The 19,064-nt window shown below is 46.9% G+C and overlaps 1 protein-coding gene across 2 annotated transcripts; it reads right to left on the bottom strand.

Annotated features, from left to right (window-relative positions):
* Nucleotides 1–705: 705 nt before the first annotated feature.
* Nucleotides 706–8,079, bottom strand: LOC143806088 (uncharacterized). 2 transcript variants are annotated; one of them, XM_077286027.1, is made up of 2 exons: nucleotides 7,999–8,079; nucleotides 706–2,994 (listed from the first exon to the last, which is right to left on the bottom strand). In XM_077286027.1, the coding sequence occupies exon 2, from the start codon at nucleotides 2,918–2,920 to the stop codon at nucleotides 1,637–1,639; it is 1,284 nt and encodes a 427-aa protein (XP_077142142.1). In that variant the 5' UTR covers nucleotides 2,921–2,994; nucleotides 7,999–8,079; the 3' UTR covers nucleotides 706–1,636. The 2 variants fall into 2 exon arrangements, with proteins under 2 accessions (XP_077142142.1, XP_077142143.1); XM_077286028.1 differs by having other exon boundaries at nucleotides 706–2,991.
* Between the last annotated feature and the right edge of the window lie 10,985 nt (nucleotides 8,080–19,064).

Below are 19,064 nucleotides of genomic sequence, written 5' to 3'. Positions count from 1 at the left end.
AAACCAAATTTAAAGAGGTATTCCCCTAAACACAGCGATGGGCTATTATTAGGCGGAGCCGTCACTGTACTAGTGGGGGTCTGACCCCTATCTCCATCCATCCCAATAATGAAGGGCTGGGACCCCCATCCTTCCTTAGTATGGCCCCGCAGCCCAGATGTCCACCAGGTGACAGCGTCTCCTTCCTAATACCCAATACTGGCCCTTTAAAGAGCCGCATGACCTATGATTTGAGGTCAAACCAAAAACTCCATTTGCAGACACGCGTTTCGGGGTTTGGCCGGGTGAGACGCCGATGGCAGAGGTCCAATTTTGCCATCCACTGAAAATTTAGTTTTTCATGCTATTAAAAAAGCAATAAAAATGTGAAAAACTGAGACCATGAGCCCCGATTCATTATTGCATTTGCACTTTTTCTTGTCCACTTTTTGGTGTTTTTTTGCTTTTTTTTCATTTACGCCTTGTTCTTCTTTTATACTTTGCGTTTTTTTATATTTGTTTTTCTGATTGTTTTTTGCTAGATGTTTGTTTTTCTGCCAATTTTTTTTTTTATGTGAACTATCAATTACAACTTCTTTAAAAAAGGCAAAATGTTTTTCTCGGTCTCCCCTCCCCCTCATAATTTTATGCACGTCTAGATTTTTTTTTTTTTGCACAAATTTTGCAACTTTCGTTTTTTTGGCAGAACATGTAAGAGAGGTAAAGTAAAATATAAAAAATTGTTTATTTTAGTTTTTTATTTAATGGAGAGAACAAGGTACAAAAAAAGGGAAAGAGTTAATTAAAAAAAAAAAGCACAAAGGATGAATTGGATGGTTTGTGTTTGCGAGGACGTACAGGTTGGATTTTTGTATTTAGAAGATTTACATGCCGTCTTCACAAGTTTGGCACAACGGAGATTTTGTCAATGTGCGGTCTGCGCTCGTGGAAAGGATGAGATCCGGAAAGTAGAAGCAAGGTTTTCTATTAACTCCACGGCGTTTCGGCGACTTTCTCAAGGTAAAAACCCCAAACATTTATTCCTCCCTGAGTAAGGTGCCGAAACGCGTTGGTAAAATAAAAAAACATTGCTTCTACTCTCCAGATCTCATCCTTTACGTGAGTGCAGCCGGCACATCGTGATATGTCCACTTTGCGAAACTGCTATCTGGACGATACTCTCCTCCAGCTACGGTGATGCAGTTACGGCACGTCAAGCTTCTGCAGGTGTTATTTCCTTTTACAACCCCTACAGGTGAGTGTTACCATCTGGTTCCTTACCATTCTGCCCTATCTGTAAGGCTTTGTCCCATCCAGATCTTTCCATCTTCGAAAGTCTGAGATCCTTATGTCATCAAAGTAACGGTCTGACGTTTTTGCAGACAAACCTTCAGCTTGTACTACCCAGGCTTCTGCAGTTGTTGTTTCCTTATACAGCCCCTACAGGTGAGTGTTGCCATCTTGTTCCTTACCATACTGCCCTATCTGTGAGGCTTTGTCCCATCCAGATCTTCCCATCTTCGAATGTCTGAGATCCTTATATGTCATCAAAGTAACAGCCTGACGTTTTCCAAGACAAACCTTCAGCATGTAACAACCTGGTTTTAGTAGAGTTCGGAATCAAGAACAGTCTTGCCCCGCAGTCTGACGCTGAGCTTTACAATGAACCCTTTTGTGCACCATCAGTCAAAACCACAGAATGAAGCTTTTCCCACATTCGCACTGGTAAGGCTTTTCTCCAGTCCTCAAAGTGGACATCGCTGTCACCGTCCAGGTCATCGACGAGAAGCTCCTGCGTCTTGTGCGTTCTCTGGTGTCTGTACAGGTGTGACGAGCAGGTGTAACTTTTACCGCACTCACATTTATAAGGTTTCTCCAGATTACTGCCTCTAGCCCGAGAACTTGCAAAGACGCCTTGGTGAGTCCTCTGATGCCGGTAGAGATGAGAACTAGACGTGTAGCTTTTCCCACACGTGCACACGTATGATTTCACCCTCCCTTGTGTGTCCATCTCGGTATCCTCCACAGAGTCACCTCCATGTTCATCTATCTGGACCTTCTGTAGGGTGTGAGTCTTCTGGTGTCGGGTCAGATGTGACCTTCTGTTGAACGCCTTTCCACAATCGCATATGTAAGTTTTGGCACTTTCGTTAGGTCCTTCTAAGTGAGATCTCTGATGTCTGTAGAGATGAGAGCTGCACGTGTAACGCTTCCCACAAGGGCAGATATAAGGCTTCAACAGACTTGCTTTAGGGTCAGACTCAAGGTTGGCCAAGGAACCAACTTGGCATGTCTTCTGATGTCTGTGGAGATGAGAAATGCTGGTGTAGCTCTTCCCACAGATGCATGGAAAAGATTTTCTACTTGAGACCTTCACTTCATCAGGTTCTCCGACACCACGATCACTACTCATCCCATTATTCCCTACGTGAGTCTTCTGGGGTCTGTAGAGATGTGAGCTGCTGGAGAAGCTTTTACCACACACAAAGGTGGACGACCTTGACTGTTGGTTTTGAGATTGTTTGGTATCTTTGGTCTCTTCGGGTTTTTCTTCTTGGTCACTTTTTTCTTCTTTTATAGTTTTCTGAAGTCCAGTCTTCATTGGCGTATGGCTCGATTCAATTAACAAACCCTCGCGATTTTCTTCAGGATTATCGTCAGCTTTATCGAACGCTGTTGACGGATCTTCTATGGTTTCATTGACAACACAACCGGAGCGTTCCTTCCTAATACAGTTTGTTCCACCCCAAGTGAAATCTTTTTTAGTTTCGATAGACTCTCCATTATGGTCAGTCTTACAGAGGTTGTCCTCGTCGGGACACTTCCTACCACAAATGGTGGAGAATGCGGGCAATGAGGAATCATTGGGTTTCAACTTCTTTAATTCAGTCGATGTTCTTAGGGAAGTTTCTATGAAAGATCTTTTCCTTGCAGTTTCCATGGGCTTCCTACTTATACAATCTTGCTCTTCTCCAACTTAGCAGAATCTCAACTAGACTGGATGATCAGGATCTGCTGGATAGAAGCACAAATATACAAATTATCACCCCAACATTATGTTTTATAGTTATTCAAACAAGCCACTGCTTACATTTGTGCCTCTCCAAGATGCCGAGAGCAAAAAAACACATAAAGGAATATTCCAGTCACAAAAGCATATGCATGTCTTCTGGGTGGAAAATAGTTTATGCAATTGGGTGTCCTTACAAATGTTGCACCCTTTGGCTTTTACAGACTCTTTGTTTATGCTGGCTGCAGAATGAGTTAACTGAGAATCCCGAAAGTGAGCTCCTTCTGAGTTTATAACTCAAGAACTCCTCCGTGTCGATTTATGACCACAACAAAGTTATATTTAACAGTTGAGCTCATAAATCAGCTGAGAGGAACTCAGAAAAAGTCAGAAAAAAGAGTTCCAAACTTTCCCGTCAGAAGGAGCTCGCTGTCAGGTTCTCAATCCGCAGCAGACAGCGCAATGCAGCGGCTGTGGAATTAAAACTGTCCAATATTTTTAATGAAAACTAATTGCAAAAGTGTTTTTTAGCCCAAAATACATCTAGTGATCCCGAGAACGAGGCTCTTTAATGGAGTAGAGTAATGACGGAGCATTTACGGCTGCTGCCATATCGATAGTCATCAGCTTCCCTAAAGTCTTAAACCATATTCACACAGTTGTTTTTTTGCAAGTGGATCAGCTCTAAACTCCTCATAAAATGCTTGGAAATCTCATCCTACTCATGGGAAATCCATCACCATCCACTTCATGACTTTGGTAAAAAAAATTTTTTTTACTTTTCTGTATTGCTTTTGTCATAGAGAAAAATTCAAATCCATGAGACATCTCACATATCACCCTCACATTGAAACATGTGGGACCAATTATTACTGAGATTGCTAAAAACTAAATAAAGCAGGAGAAGTAGAAAGAGCTGAACTCAACATCATTTGAAGCAGGGACCTCCTGCAGCGAGGAGGTAATTGCAGAGAATTGTTTTGAGGAAAAGACAGGAAGCCAGAGATCTGTTTATGCAGAATCAGGGAAGTATCTTTCCTAGGGATAAGTGCTTCCTCTTATCAAAGAAGCTTCTTAAGACTTTTTTGTCTACGATGTCCAGATATGAATATTGGAGTTTTGCATCAATCCGATATTTATGGGATATAGATTTTCAGCGTCGCAGCAAGGGGACAAAAATAACGCATTCAATTACACATCACTGTATGACCAGTAGAACCACTTAAACTCATCTGTCCGATAGATGATGCTATACATGTCATATATCATCTCTATCAAAAGGTAAAATCGAAGTGGGAAACATGATGACAATATCTACCGCCTGGGACCTCCAAGAGCGAAGATATCCCGAAAGTTGGGGATTTCATAAAATTCTGAAGGGCTGAGCACATCCCACAACCAGCCTTACATGAGTTCATCAAGGGAAGGTATGCGGGCGCCACTTTGATCTAGTAAAAAGCAAAATGTGGAGTTGGTCATTTGTCCTGGCAGGTGCAGCTGTGGGTTTTGTCCGTTTTCCTAAGAAGTACCTTCCTCCCCTAAGCTCGGAGCCATTTCGTTGATATCAGGTTTAGTAATTCTCTTTCATTACTCCTTTTTATTCTGTGTTTGTATATATTGTATTGTTTTGTTCTTATTTTGTAATTTGTTTTATAAACCCAGCCTACCTTTCAGGATTCAATATATAAAATTTAATAGCTCTGTTCCTCTTACTCTGTAAACCGCACCCTGAAGCCATATACTGTCTGTAACAATAGTCCAATCGGCCGGTATAAATGATTGGTGATGGCAGCTGGTAATTCCTTTTGTTATTATAAAGTTGGCAGTGGCTGTACCAGGGTATATACACTGCGCAAAAAATAAAGGGAACACTTAAACAACACAATGTAACTCCAAGTCAATCACACTTCTGTGAATTCAACCTGAAGCAACAGCGATTGTGAATCCATGTCTCCTGCTGTTGTGCAAATGGAGCAGACAACAGGTAGAAATGATAGGCAATTAGCAAAACAACTCAAATAAAGAAGTGGTACTGCAGGGGGTGACCACCACATACCATTTCTCTGTTCTCATTCTTCTTGGCTGTTTTGATCACTTTTGCATTTTGTCATTGCTCACCCCTAGAGGTACTGTACAGTAGCATGAGGCAGTGTCTACAACCCACAGACGTTGCTCAGGTAGTGCAGCTCATCCAGGATGGAACATCAATGCGGTCTGTGGCAAGAAGGGTAGCTGTGTCTGTCAGCACAGTTTCCAGGGCATGGAGCAGATACCAGGAGACAGGACAGTACACCAGCAGACGTGGAGGGGTCCATAGGAGGGCAACAACACAGCAGCAGGACTGCTACCTACTCCTTGGTGAAAGGAGGAACAGTGTCAGAGCCCTGCAAAATTACATCTAGCAGGCCACTAACATCCATGTGTCTGCTCAGTCAGACAGACTCCAGGAGGGCACGACGTCCGCAAGTGGGTGTTGTGCTTACAGTCCAAAGCCATGCAGGGCAATTGGCATTTGCCAGATTCGACATTGGAGCCCTGTGCTTTTCACGGATGAGAGCAGGTTCACACTAAGAACATGTGACAGACGTGACAGAGTCTGGAGACGCCGTAGAGAACGTTCTGCTGCCAGCAACATCCTCCTGCATGACCGTTATGGCAGTGGGTCAGAAATGGTGTTGGGAGGCATTTCTTTGGAGAAGGGCTGTGGAGTCGGGTAAGCCAAACCTCTGACTACTCAATTTCCATTAAACCGACTCCACCAAAATGGGCTCAGACTCCACAACTCCGACTCTACAGCCCTGCTTTGGAGGGCAACACAGCCCTCCATGTGCTCGCCAGAGGTACCCGGACTGCCATTAAGTATCGGGATGAGATTTTCAGACCCCTTGTGAGAGCAATATGCAGGTTTACTGCGCCCGGGTTCCTTCTGACGCAGGACAATGCTAGGTCTCATGTGGCTGGAGTGTGTCACTAGTTCCTGTACGATGAAGGCATTGAAGTTATGGACTGGCCCGCCCGTTCCCCAGACCTGAATACGATTGAACACATCTGGGACATCATGTCTCGCACCATCCACCAACATCACGTTGCACCACAGACTGTCCAGGAGTTGGCCCATGCTTTAATCCAGGTCTGGGAGGAGATCCCTCAGGAGACCATCCGTTGCCTCATCAGGAGCCTGCCCAGGCATTGTAGGGAGATCATACAGGCATGTGGAGGCCACACACACTACTGAGCATCATTTCCTTGTCTTGAGGCATTTCCACTGAAGTTGGATCAGCCTCTAACTTCATTTTCCACTTTGATTTTGAGTATCATTCCAACTCCAGACCTCTGTGGGATATTAGTTGTGATTTACATTGATAATTTTTAGTTTTTATTGTTCTCAACACATTCCACTATCTAGTGAATAAAGATTTACAACTGGAATATTTCATTCAGAGATATCTAGGATGTGGTATTTTAGTGTTCACATTATTTTTTTTTGAGCAGTGTATATATCTATTGTATATTTGTTGCAAGGAATGGTCACTAAAACAGTGGAAATGCCTCCAGACAAGGCGTCTCCAGACTATCACGTCTGTCACATGTGCTCAGTGTGAACCTGCTTTCATCTGTGAAGAGCACAGGGCGCCAGTGGTGAATTTGCCAATCCTGGTGTTCTGTGGCAAATGCCAAGCGTCCTGCACGGTGTTGGGCCGTGAGCACAACCCCCATCTGTGGACATCGGGCTCTTAGACCATCCTCATGGAGTTGGTTTCTAACCATTTGTGCAGACACATGCACATTTGTGGCCTGCTGGAGGTCATTTTGCAGGGCTCTGGCAGTGCTCCTCCTGTTCCTCCTTGCACAAAGGCTGAGGTAGCGGTCCTGCTGCTGGGTTGTTGCCCTCCTACGGCCCCCTCCATGTCTCCTGGTGTACTGGCCTGTTTCCTGGTAGCGCCTCCAGCCTCTGGACACTACGCTGACAGACACAGCAAACCTTCTTGCCACAGCTCGCATTGATGTGCCATCCTGGATGAGCTGCACTACCTGAGCTACTTGTGTGGGTTCTAGAGTCCGTCTCATGCTACCATGAGTGTGAAAGAACAACCAACATTCAAAAGTGACCAAAACATCAGCCAGAAAGCATTGGTACTGAGATGTGGTCTGTGGTCCCCACCTGCAGAACCAGTCCTATATTGAGGGGGTCTTGATAATTGCCAATAATTTCCATCTGTTGTCTATTCCATTTGCACAACAGCATGTATAATTGATTGTCATTGCTGCTTCCTAAGTGGACAGTTTGATTTCACAGAAGTTTGATTTACTTGGAGTTAGATTCTGTTGTTTAAGTGATAAGTGTTCCCTTTATTTTTTTAAGATATATATATATATATTATACACACACACACAGGTCACTTCTTTTAGCTGCTTTGAGGCTTTCAAAGCAGAAGTGAAAACAAGAGGACCCTAATAAGTTGTGCTGACATGACCATTCCTAGCTGTGTGCTGTGGGCGCCATGAGTAGTGAACACCCTGGGTAGTGGGCGATATATGTAGTGGGTGCTGTGCGCAGTGTGAACACCGTAGATAGTGGGCACTGTGCATAGTGTCTACTGTGTGTAATGGGCACCGTGTGCAAAGAGTGATGTGGCCGGAGTGCCGTGTGCGGTAGGCCCCGTAGTAGTGTGAACTGTGTGCAGTGTGTAGTGAGTGAACACTGTGCGCCGCCACCTGGGGCGCCAGAACCTCCACCACTCTGGTGTCACCGTGTGCCGCGCTGTGACGGAGGAGTCTCACATTTGGTCCAGCACACGGCAGCCAATCAGATCGCAGCGCTCGTTATCGCAGTGACCTGAGTGGTCGTATTTCTTTATGGTGGTTTTCAGCCCGCGCTGCTGGATTACTAATAAGCCGTCCATAGCTCCAGTCTGGACATCACCAGCGCGGGCACTACAAGTCCCAGCATGGCCAGCCTGAGCTGTAATAACCCGGGGTCCAGCCTCGCACATGCCCCCACCACTCACCAGTGTCCCCCGGGCCCACCAGCTTCTCCCGGCAAGGGATGTGCGCACTGCGCCGCTGACAGTCTAGGTACCAGATTTCAGCCTAGCTGCCCTGTGATTGGCTACGTCTGCTCCAGTGACATCTCTAAGCCAATCAGAGTTCACGTAAACGCGCAGCAGTAGAGATGTGAGCCAATCACAGGGCTGCCTGTAAGATTTTAGTGATGCGCGCAATGTAGAGCAGGGAATGCATGCTGGGAGTTGTAGTTCTCGCTGTGACTGCTGTGGTGGTTGTGTATATGGCACCTGCTCCGCTATTATCCACTGTACATGAAAGCCTCCTGGCGAGTAGGATGGAGGCATTCTGGTGCCTGTAACCCTGCGTGCGCCTGTTCTGCAGAGGATAGATCATGAAGAACTACAACTCCCAGGAGGATTACTACAATAGTCTCGTGTCTCCTAACTGACCTGATAATGACTATGAAACCAATAGGAAATAAAGTGACTGCTCACCAGAGTCTGTGCGGGGCAGCAGACGGGATATTGGTGGTATATCAGAGCGCAGCACCGCGGGTCACAACAACGATGCAACGTCAGGACACGCGGCCGCCGTGCCGATCACTGTTGTTATGGCGACATCAAAATCACTGAGGTCACTGCCAATGAGCTGTTATCAGGCATCGCTAAGCGTCCGCCGCGCTTCACTGTAGGCGACACCAAGACGCCGCCATCATTCCCTGTAGACATTACCAAGATGCCATCATTCCCTGTAGACATTACCAATACCCGCCATCATTCCCTGTAGACATTACCAAGACGCCATCTTTCCCTGTAGACGTTACCAAGACGCCATCATTCCCTGTAGACATTACCAAGACGCCATCTTTCCCTGTAGACGTTACCAAGACGCCATCATTCCCTGTAGACATTACCAAGACGCCATCATTCCCTGTAGACATTACCAAGACGCCATCATTCCCTGTAGACATTACCAAGACGCCGCCATCATTCCCTGTAGACGTTACCAAGACGCCGCCATCATTCCCTGTAGACATTACCAAGACGCCATCATTCCCTGTAGACATTACCAAGACGCCATCATTCCCTGTAGACATTACCAAGACGCCATCATTCCCTGTAGACGTTACCAAGACGCCGCCATCATTCCCTGTAGACGTTACCAAGACGCCGCCATCATTCCCTGTAGACATTACCAGGACGCCGCCATCATTCCCTGTAGACATTACCAGGACGCCGCCATCATTCCCTGTAGACATTACCAGGTCGCAGCCATCATTCCCTGTAGACATTACCAGGATGCCGCCATCATTCCCTGTAGACATTACCAGGACGCCACCATCATTCCCTGTAGACGTTACCAAGACGCCGCCATCATTCCCTGTAGACGTTACCAAGATGCCATCTTTCCCTGTAGACGTTACCAAGACGCCATCATTCCCTGTAGACGTTACCAAGACGCCGCCATCATTCCCTGTAGACGTTACCAAGACGCCATCTTTCCCTGTAGACGTTACCAAGACGCCATCTTTACCTGTAGACATTACCAGGACGCCGCCATCATTCCCTGTAGACATTACCAGGACGCCGCCATCATTCCCTGTAGACATTACCAGGACGCCGCCATCATTCCCTGTAGACATTACCAGGACGCCGCCATCATTCCCTGTAGACATTACCAGGACGCCGCCATCATTCCCTGTAGACATTACCAGGTCGCAGCCATCATTCCCTGTAGACATTACCAGGATGCCGCCATCATTCCCTGTAGACATTACCAGGACGCCGCCATCATTCCCTGTAGACATTACCAGGACGCAGCCATCATTCCCTGTAGACATTACCAGGACGCCGCCATCATTCCCTGTAGACATTACCAGGTCGCAGCCATCATTCCCTGTAGACATTACCAGGTCGCAGCCATCATTCCCTGTAGACATTACCAGGACGCCGCCATCATTCCCTGTAGACATTACCAGGTCGCAGCCATCATTCCCTGTAGACGTTACCAAGATGCCGCCATCATTCCCTGTAGACATTACCAGGACACCGCCATCATTCCCTGTGGACATTACCAGGACGAAGCCATCATTCCCTGTAGGCATGACAGAGCCCCTGCCACACTTCACTGTAGGCGACACAAGACGTCACCATCATTCCCTGTACACATTACCGAGATGCTGCCATCATTCCCTGTAGACATTACCAGGTCGCAGCCATCATTCCCTGTAGACATTACCAGGACGCCGCCATCATTCCCTGTAGACATTACCAGGTCGCAGCCATCATTCCCTGTAGACATTACCAAGATGCCGCCATCATTCCCTGTAGACATTACCAGGACGCCGCCATCATTCCCTGTAGACATTACCAGGACGCCGCCATCATTCCCTGTAGACATTACCAGGTCGCCGCCATCATTCCCTGTAGACATTACCAAGACGCCATCATTCCCTGTAGACATTACCAGGACGCCGCCATCATTCCCTGTAGACATTACCAAGACGCCATCATTCCCTGTAGACATTACCAGGACGCCGCCATCATTCCCTGTAGACATTACCAAGACGCCGCCATCATTCCCTGTAGACGTTACCAAGACGCCGCCATCATTCCCTGTAGACATTACCAGGACGCCGCCATCATTCCCTGTAGACATTACCAGGACGCCGCCATCATTCCCTGTAGACATTACCAGGTCGCAGCCATCATTCCCTGTAGACATTACCAGGATGCCGCCATCATTCCCTGTAGACATTACCAGGACGCCACCATCATTCCCTGTAGACGTTACCAAGACGCCGCCATCATTCCCTGTAGACGTTACCAAGATGCCATCTTTCCCTGTAGACGTTACCAAGACGCCATCATTCCCTGTAGACGTTACCAAGACGCCGCCATCATTCCCTGTAGACGTTACCAAGACGCCATCTTTCCCTGTAGACGTTACCAAGACGCCATCTTTACCTGTAGACATTACCAGGACGCCGCCATCATTCCCTGTAGACATTACCAGGACGCCGCCATCATTCCCTGTAGACATTACCAGGACGCCGCCATCATTCCCTGTAGACATTACCAGGACGCCGCCATCATTCCCTGTAGACATTACCAGGACGCCGCCATCATTCCCTGTAGACATTACCAGGTCGCAGCCATCATTCCCTGTAGACATTACCAGGATGCCGCCATCATTCCCTGTAGACATTACCAGGACGCCGCCATCATTCCCTGTAGACATTACCAGGACGCAGCCATCATTCCCTGTAGACATTACCAGGACGCCGCCATCATTCCCTGTAGACATTACCAGGTCGCAGCCATCATTCCCTGTAGACATTACCAGGTCGCAGCCATCATTCCCTGTAGACATTACCAGGACGCCGCCATCATTCCCTGTAGACATTACCAGGTCGCAGCCATCATTCCCTGTAGACGTTACCAAGATGCCGCCATCATTCCCTGTAGACATTACCAGGACACCGCCATCATTCCCTGTGGACATTACCAGGACGAAGCCATCATTCCCTGTAGGCATGACAGAGCCCCTGCCACACTTCACTGTAGGCGACACAAGACGTCACCATCATTCCCTGTACACATTACCGAGATGCTGCCATCATTCCCTGTAGACATTACCAGGTCGCAGCCATCATTCCCTGTAGACATTACCAGGACGCCGCCATCATTCCCTGTAGACATTACCAGGTCGCAGCCATCATTCCCTGTAGACATTACCAAGATGCCGCCATCATTCCCTGTAGACATTACCAGGACGCCGCCATCATTCCCTGTAGACATTACCAGGACGCCGCCATCATTCCCTGTAGACATTACCAGGTCGCCGCCATCATTCCCTGTAGACATTACCAGGACGCCGCCATCATTCCCTGTAGACATTACCAGGACGCCGCCATCATTCCCTGTAGACATTACCAGGACGCCGCCATCATTCCCTGTAGACATTACCAGGACGCCGCCATCATTCCCTGTAGACATTACCAAGATGCCGCCATCATTCCCTGTAGACATTACCAGGATGCCGCCATCATTCCCTGTAGACATTACCAGGACGCCGCCATCATTCCCTGTAGACATTACCAGGACGCCGCCATCATTCCCTGTAGACATTACCAGGACGCCGCCATCATTCCCTGTAGACATTACCAGGACGCCGCCATCATTCCCTGTAGACATTACCAGGTCGCAGCCATCATTCCCTGTAGACATTACCAGGTCGCAGCCATCATTCCCTGTAGACATTACCAAGATGCCGCCATCATTCCCTGTAGACATTACCAGGACACCGCCATCATTCCCTGTGGACATTACCAGGACGAAGCCATCATTCCCTGTAGGCATGACAGAGCCCCTGCCACACTTCACTGTAGGCGACACAAGACGTCACCATCATTCCCTGTACACATTACCGAGATGCTGCCATCATTCCCTGTAGACATTACCAAGATGCTGCCATCATTCCCTGTAGGCATGACAGAGCCTCTGCCACACTTCACTGTAGGCGTCACTAAGCCTCCACCATGCTTCACTGTAGGCATCACCAAGCCCCATCTTTCACTGTAAGCGTCACTAAGCCTCTATCATGCTTCACTATAGTCATCACCAAGCCCCGCCATCTCTCACTGAAAGAGTCACAGCCGCTGACCACGCTCCAGTGCAGGCATCACTTAGATCCCGGCATCTTTCACGGTAGGCATTACAGAACCTCTCCCACACTTCACTGTAGACGTCACCAAGCCCCTCCATCTTTCACTGTAGACGTCACCAAGCCCCGCCATCTTTCATTGTAGGCATCACCAAGCCCCTTTGTCTTTCCCTGTAGGCGTCACTGAGACCCTGCCATCTATCAGCTCCCACCATCGTTGACTGTAGGCGTCACTAAGCCTCCAACCACACTTCATTGTAGGCATCACCAAGCCACGCCATCTTTCTTTGTAGGAGTCACTAAGCCTCCATCATGCTTCACTGTAGGCATCACCAAGCCCCTTTGTCTTTCCCTGTAGGCGTCACTGAGACCCTACCACCTATCAGCTCCCACCATCATTGACTGTAGGCGTCACTAAGCCTCCAACCACACTTCACTGTAGGCATCACCAAGCCACACCATCTTTCTTTGTAGGAGTCACTAAGCCTCCGTCATACTTCACTGTAGGCATCACCAAGCTCCTTTGTCTTTCCCTGTAGGCGTCACCGAGACCCTGCCATGTATCAGCTCCCACCATCGTTAACTGTAGGCATCACTAAGCCTCCGACCACACTTCACTGTAGTCATCACCAAGCCCTGCCATCTTTCCTTGTAGGTGTCATTGAGACCCCGCCATCTTTCCCTGTAGGCCTCACTGAGCCTCCGCCACGCTTCACTGTAGCATCACCAAGCCGTGCCATCTTTCAGTGTAGGCACTGCCGAGCCATCACCATCTTGCACTGTAGGAGTCACTGAGTCTTCGCTACGCCTCACTATGGACATCAATGAGTTCCACCATCTTTCTCAGTAGGCATCACTGAGCCACCCCATGCATCTGTGGGCATTACTGTAGAAAGGGATTTCTGTTGAGCATATGCTTCAGTCTTCCTGTTTCCACCACACCCCTGACCCATAGTCCCAAAATGTTGCAGCTTTGTTTTATGGCTCCACAGAAGAGAATACCCAACTCCTGTGATTATTTCTATGTTTTTTTAATGTATAACAGGTAACTTTTTTTTTGCCTTTTTAGGTCAGTAGAGGTGACGGCCTAGAGTCCAGACATGGAGACCACCAGACCTATCTACTGTGGGAATAAAGTAACCGAGCGCATTGGGAGAAGCCCGGAGTCAGCTAACATCACACTTCTATGTATTTATTTCTCATAATTGCACGTACCCGGAGAATTGTGTCTGCACAACAAAGGACATAAAAGTCCAAGAAAAATGGTGGCATTAAGTCTGTTTTCCTCCAACATTTAGGCAAATAAGAAAGGAGTAAAAAATTCAAAGCCCAAAAAAAGGAAAATTGCTCAATAAAGAGGTTGTAAAGTAATAAAATCTCTGCAGCTCTAATGGACTCTTTACAGATCTCTGCTTCCTGTCAGTGTACGGCAACAAGTCCTGATCGGCCACCAGATTCATTACATCAACGCTCTGATGGATGAGACTTCTCTGTTATAGATGTAAAATAGAACTCTCTGACAGCAAGCGGAGAAATGTTAGAGCACTTCAAGTTTCCCTCTGCCAACAAAGCTTTATGGAGATGGAAAGGTCATTCTCCAGCAGGACTTGGCATCTGTCCACACGGCCAAAAGTACCAATACCTGGTGTACAAACAACAGTATCACTGTGCTTGATTGGCAGCAAACTCGCCTGACCTTAACCCCATAGAGAATATATAGGGTATTGTCAAGAGGAAGATGAGACACCAAACCCAACAATGCAGAAGAGCTGAAGGCTGCTATCAAAGCAACCTGGGCTTCCATAACACCTCAGCAGTACCACAGGCTGATCGCCTCCATGCCATGCCACATTGATGCAGTAATTGATGCAAAAGGAGCCCCGACCAAGTACTGAGTGCATTTACTGAACATACATTTCAGTAGGCCAACATTTCAGATTTTAAAATCATTTTTCAAGCTGGTGTTATAAAGTACCGTATTTTCCGCTTTGTAAGACTCACTTTATTTCCCCCAAATTTGGGGGGAATTGGGGGTGCGTCTTACAAAGTGGATATACCGCTTATCGTTACAGGCTGGGATGAGGGGATGTCCGCCGCTGCAGTTGTCCGCTGCCGTGGTTGTCCGCTGCTGCCCCGGGTGATGCTGGAGGCTCCGATGCTGCGGGGAGCTCTGGCGACATTTTGTGAAAGACCAGCGCCCGGCAGTTCGTCCACGCTTTCCTGTATGACTGACTCTGGGAAAATGGCCGCCGGAATCTCGGGAGATGAGATTTCAGGGCTGAGATCTCATCTCTCGAGATCTTGGTCCCAAGATCTCCATCTGCACATGCGCCGCCTCCCGGCGGCCATTTTCCCGAACTCCACCGCACAGGAAAGCATGGACGAACTGCTGGGGGCTCTGGCCTTTCACAAAATGTCGGCAGAGCCCCCCGCAGCACCGGAGACAGCCCTGCAGCACCGGAGACAGTCCTGCAGCACCCGAGCCCCCCTCATCCCAGCCTGCAGCACTGAAGCCCCCTGCAGACCCCCTCATCCCAGCCTGCAGCACAGGATCCCCCCTGCAGCACAGGAGCCCCCCTGCAGACCCCCTCATCCCAGCCTGCAGCACAGGAGCCCCCCTGCAGCACAGGAGCCCCCCTGCAGACCCCCTCATCCCAGCCTGCAGCAATGCTCCACTCCTGCCTCCAGAAACGACCCTGGGACCCTGATCCACCGCAGCCATAACCTCTTGTAAGCAATAAGATGCATGGATTATAAGAAGCCCCCCCAATTTATTAAAAAAACGTTTTTTTCCTATTTTTCTCCTCAAAATTTGGGGTGCGTCTTATAATCCAGAGCGTCTTACAAAGCGAAAAATACGGTATTCTAATTTACTGAGATAATGACTTTTGGGTTTTCATTGGCTGCAAGCCATAATCATCAACATTAACAGAAATAAACACGTGATACAGATCACTCTGTAATGACTCTATACAATATTGGAGTTTCTCTTTTTGTATTGAAGAACTGAAATAAATTAACTTTTTAATGATATTCTAATTTAGTGAGAAGCGCCTGTGAATGGATGATGGTGACGATGGTGAGAGAGACTTCACAGCGGCTCTGATCGGCTTCACTTTAATACTGCGCGCAGAACATCACAGATGCGGTAATAATACAGTACAGGATACGATACAGCAGCGACACCAATGATAAACCTCCATCCTCTGCACGACGTGACTGTGACCACACCTGATAATATAAATGTCTCAGTACTAAGAACAGATAGTGGTCTGAGTGCGGGACCTCAGGGGCGGAGACTGACCCAAAGAGATTTTTCTGTGTCTCGCACCACCCCCTCGGGGCCGGAACGGCTCAACTTACATTGATTTTGATTAAAGTGTCCGTTTATCGCTTATCTGTGAATAAATACATTTAACACCATCATAAAAAAACACAATAGATTGATCAGTTGTAAAAGAACATATATATATATATATATATATATATATATATATATATATATATATATATATATATATATTTTACACATTCTTGAATCACCCTTTTTTGCGAATACTTCTACATATGGGCGATAATAGGGAACAATATATACAGTGGGGAACTTAAGTTTTTGATACTTCTCCGGTTTTGCAAGTTTTCCCACCTACAAAGAATGGAGAGGTCTGTAATTTTTATCGTAGGTACACTTCACCTGTGAGAGACAGAATCTAAAAATAAAAACCAGAAAATCACATTGTAGGATTTTTACATAATTAAATTGCATTTTAGTGCATAAAATAAGTGTTTGATTACCGACCAACCAGTAAGAATTCTGCTCTCACAATCCTGTTATGGGACCCTAAACTTAATATTTATCAGACAAAAGCTACAAATATAAAGGGCAGATCGGATCCGGCAGTAATTAAACACAGTCATAGGCCGGGTTCCTGTGAGTAAAAAAAAAAAAAAATGTCCGTCCGCCATTTGTGTCCTCTTCTCACACCCATATTTTATAAAAATTGCATGCACTGCCGATGATCCAATTTTTTGGGGGAGGGTCTGGTTCAGGTAAAAAAAACACCAAACTAAAGAATGTGCTTCATACAACGCATTGTGCATTTAACCCCTTCTTTATAAAAAAATAAATCAAGTCCCCTTAGGGGACTATTGTTCTTCCCCAACATAAATCAATAGTAGGCATGGAAATAAAAAACTTTGGAATTTTTCAACTTTTTTTGGACTGATTATTAATCCCCAATTCATGGTGTCAGTGAAGACCCCTCCTTGCTCCTTAGACTCTTGTGAGCACCAACTGTATTCTCCTCTCTCAGTAATGGCAAAAATCTGTCTTCACCCATGGATTGAAAGTAAAAAAAAAAAAAAAAAAAAAAAATCAGTCCAGGATAAGTAAGAAGATTTTTCTGATAAAGATATATGGTATTTGAAAAGCATAGCTACTTACCGATAACGGTATTTCTCAGAGCCCATGACAGCACCACACAGAGAGAGGGGATCCGCCCTTCAGGGACAGGAAACCTACAGGATAAAAGGGCGGTACCTCTCCCCTGCATCAGTTTGGTTTACAGAGCATCGGAGGTCCTCCAGGTTAGTCACAACAAAAAATATACACTTTTATCATATTGCTTAACAAGTGAACACTGTCTATATAGAAAAAACATATTTCATACAAAAGAATGTGCTCACCGCACACGTGATGAGGGGGGGGAATAAGTAGGTGCTGTCATGGGCTCTGAGAAACACCGTTATCGGTGAGTAACTATGCTTTTCTCAGTCGCCCATGACAGCACCACAGAGAGAATTGCAGAGATATTGCTTAGGGAGGGACCACAGCCTGCAGAACCCTTCTTCCGAAGGTTAAGTCAGATGAAGAGGCTAGGTCTAAGCGGTAGTGTCTAAAAAAGGTTGAAGGTGACGACCAAGTGGCCGCCTTACAGATTTGATCTAATGGTACCTCCGACCTTTCGGCCCAGGAGGTCGCCATAGCCCTTGTAGAGTGGGCCTTCAGACCTTCTGGAACAGCGTTCCCGGTGGATGAGTACTCCAAGGCTATCGCGTCTGTTATCCAACGTGCTATAGTGCCTTTAGAGGCCCTGAGTCCTTTCCTAGGTCCCTGGAAGCAGACAAAGAGAGACCCTTCCTTCCTATAATGCTGAGTGGGTTTTATATACTGAACTAGACACCTTCTCACATCTAGTGTGTGGAATTTTTCTTCTTTCTTATTTCTAGGGTCTGGACAGAAGGAAGGAAGGATTATTTCCTGAGAACTATGGAATGTGGACGCTACTTTGGGTAGATAGGCAGGGTCCGTTTTTAGGATAACCTTATCATCAGGATTTTTGTAAAGGGAGGGTTTGCAGACAGGGCTTGGAGATCAGTTATTCTGCGGGCCGATGTCAGGGCTATTAGGAGGGCAGTTTTAAGTGATAGAATCCTAAGGGGTACTGATTCTACAGGCTCAAACGGGGACTATGTTAACGCTGACAAGACTAGATTCAAATCCCAAGTTGGTAATCTATGTATAGTTACTGGGCTAGACCTTGCGGCTGCTCTAACAAACCGTATTAACCAAGGGTTGGCCGCTATGTTTTCACAGTACAATGCTCCTAGGGCTGCTATCTGTACTTTTAAAGTACTTACTGAAAGGCCTAGATCTAAACCCTTTTGTAGAAATTCTAATATTTTAGCAACTGGGACCCCATCTTGCAATCTTACCCCGGAGGTGGACAAAACTTTTTTCCAGGTTTTGCCATAGATTTTTGTGCTCACGGACTTTCTACTTTTCATTAGTGTAGAGACTAACTTGTCAGAAAACCCTTTTTCCTTCAATAGTGACCTCTCAAATTCCACTCTGTCAGGTGGAGATTCTCTGACTGAGGGTGGAACACCGGTCCCTGTGATAGGAGATCCCGAAGATCCGGAAGAACCCAGGGATCGGTGACCGATAGCATCCTCAGCCAGGAAAACTAGGCCCTCTTGGGCCAGAAGGGGGCTATTAGGATGAGCCTGGACCTGTCCTCCCTGACTTTTCGCAGAACTGCTGGGATGAGGATAGTTGGAGGAAAAGCATACACAAGACTGTGTCCAAGGAATCGTGAATGCATCTACAGCATGAGGGTTCCCCCTGGGGTCTAGGGAACAAAACGTTTTCACTTTTCTGTTGTGCGTAGTGGCAAAGAGGTCTATTACAGGGATTCCCCACAGATCTGTGATTTTGTCGAAGATGTACCGATTTAGAGACCATTCTCCTTGTTTTAATAGGGTACGGCTCAGGAAGTCCGCCTTCTGGTTCTCGACACCTTTTATATATAGGGCAGAAAGGGATAAGAGACTAGGCTGAAAATTTCGGAGGTGGTTTTCATTAGTGCTTGAGACCTGGTCCCCCCCTGGTGGTTTAAGTAGG

The sequence above is a fragment of the Ranitomeya variabilis genome, chromosome 2 (genome assembly GCF_051348905.1).
Source record: "Ranitomeya variabilis isolate aRanVar5 chromosome 2, aRanVar5.hap1, whole genome shotgun sequence".
NCBI classification, from domain to species: Eukaryota; Metazoa; Chordata; class Amphibia; order Anura; family Dendrobatidae; genus Ranitomeya; species Ranitomeya variabilis.
The sequence above is the reverse complement of the archived record's forward strand: the minus strand, read 5'-3'. Positions and strand labels throughout refer to the sequence as shown.

What these genes read in the sequence shown, in the direction of transcription:
- LOC143806088 (XM_077286027.1), bottom strand. Translation starts at nt 2,920, where the DNA reads ATGGAAACTGCAAGGAAAAGATCTTTCATAGAAACTTCCCTAAGAACA.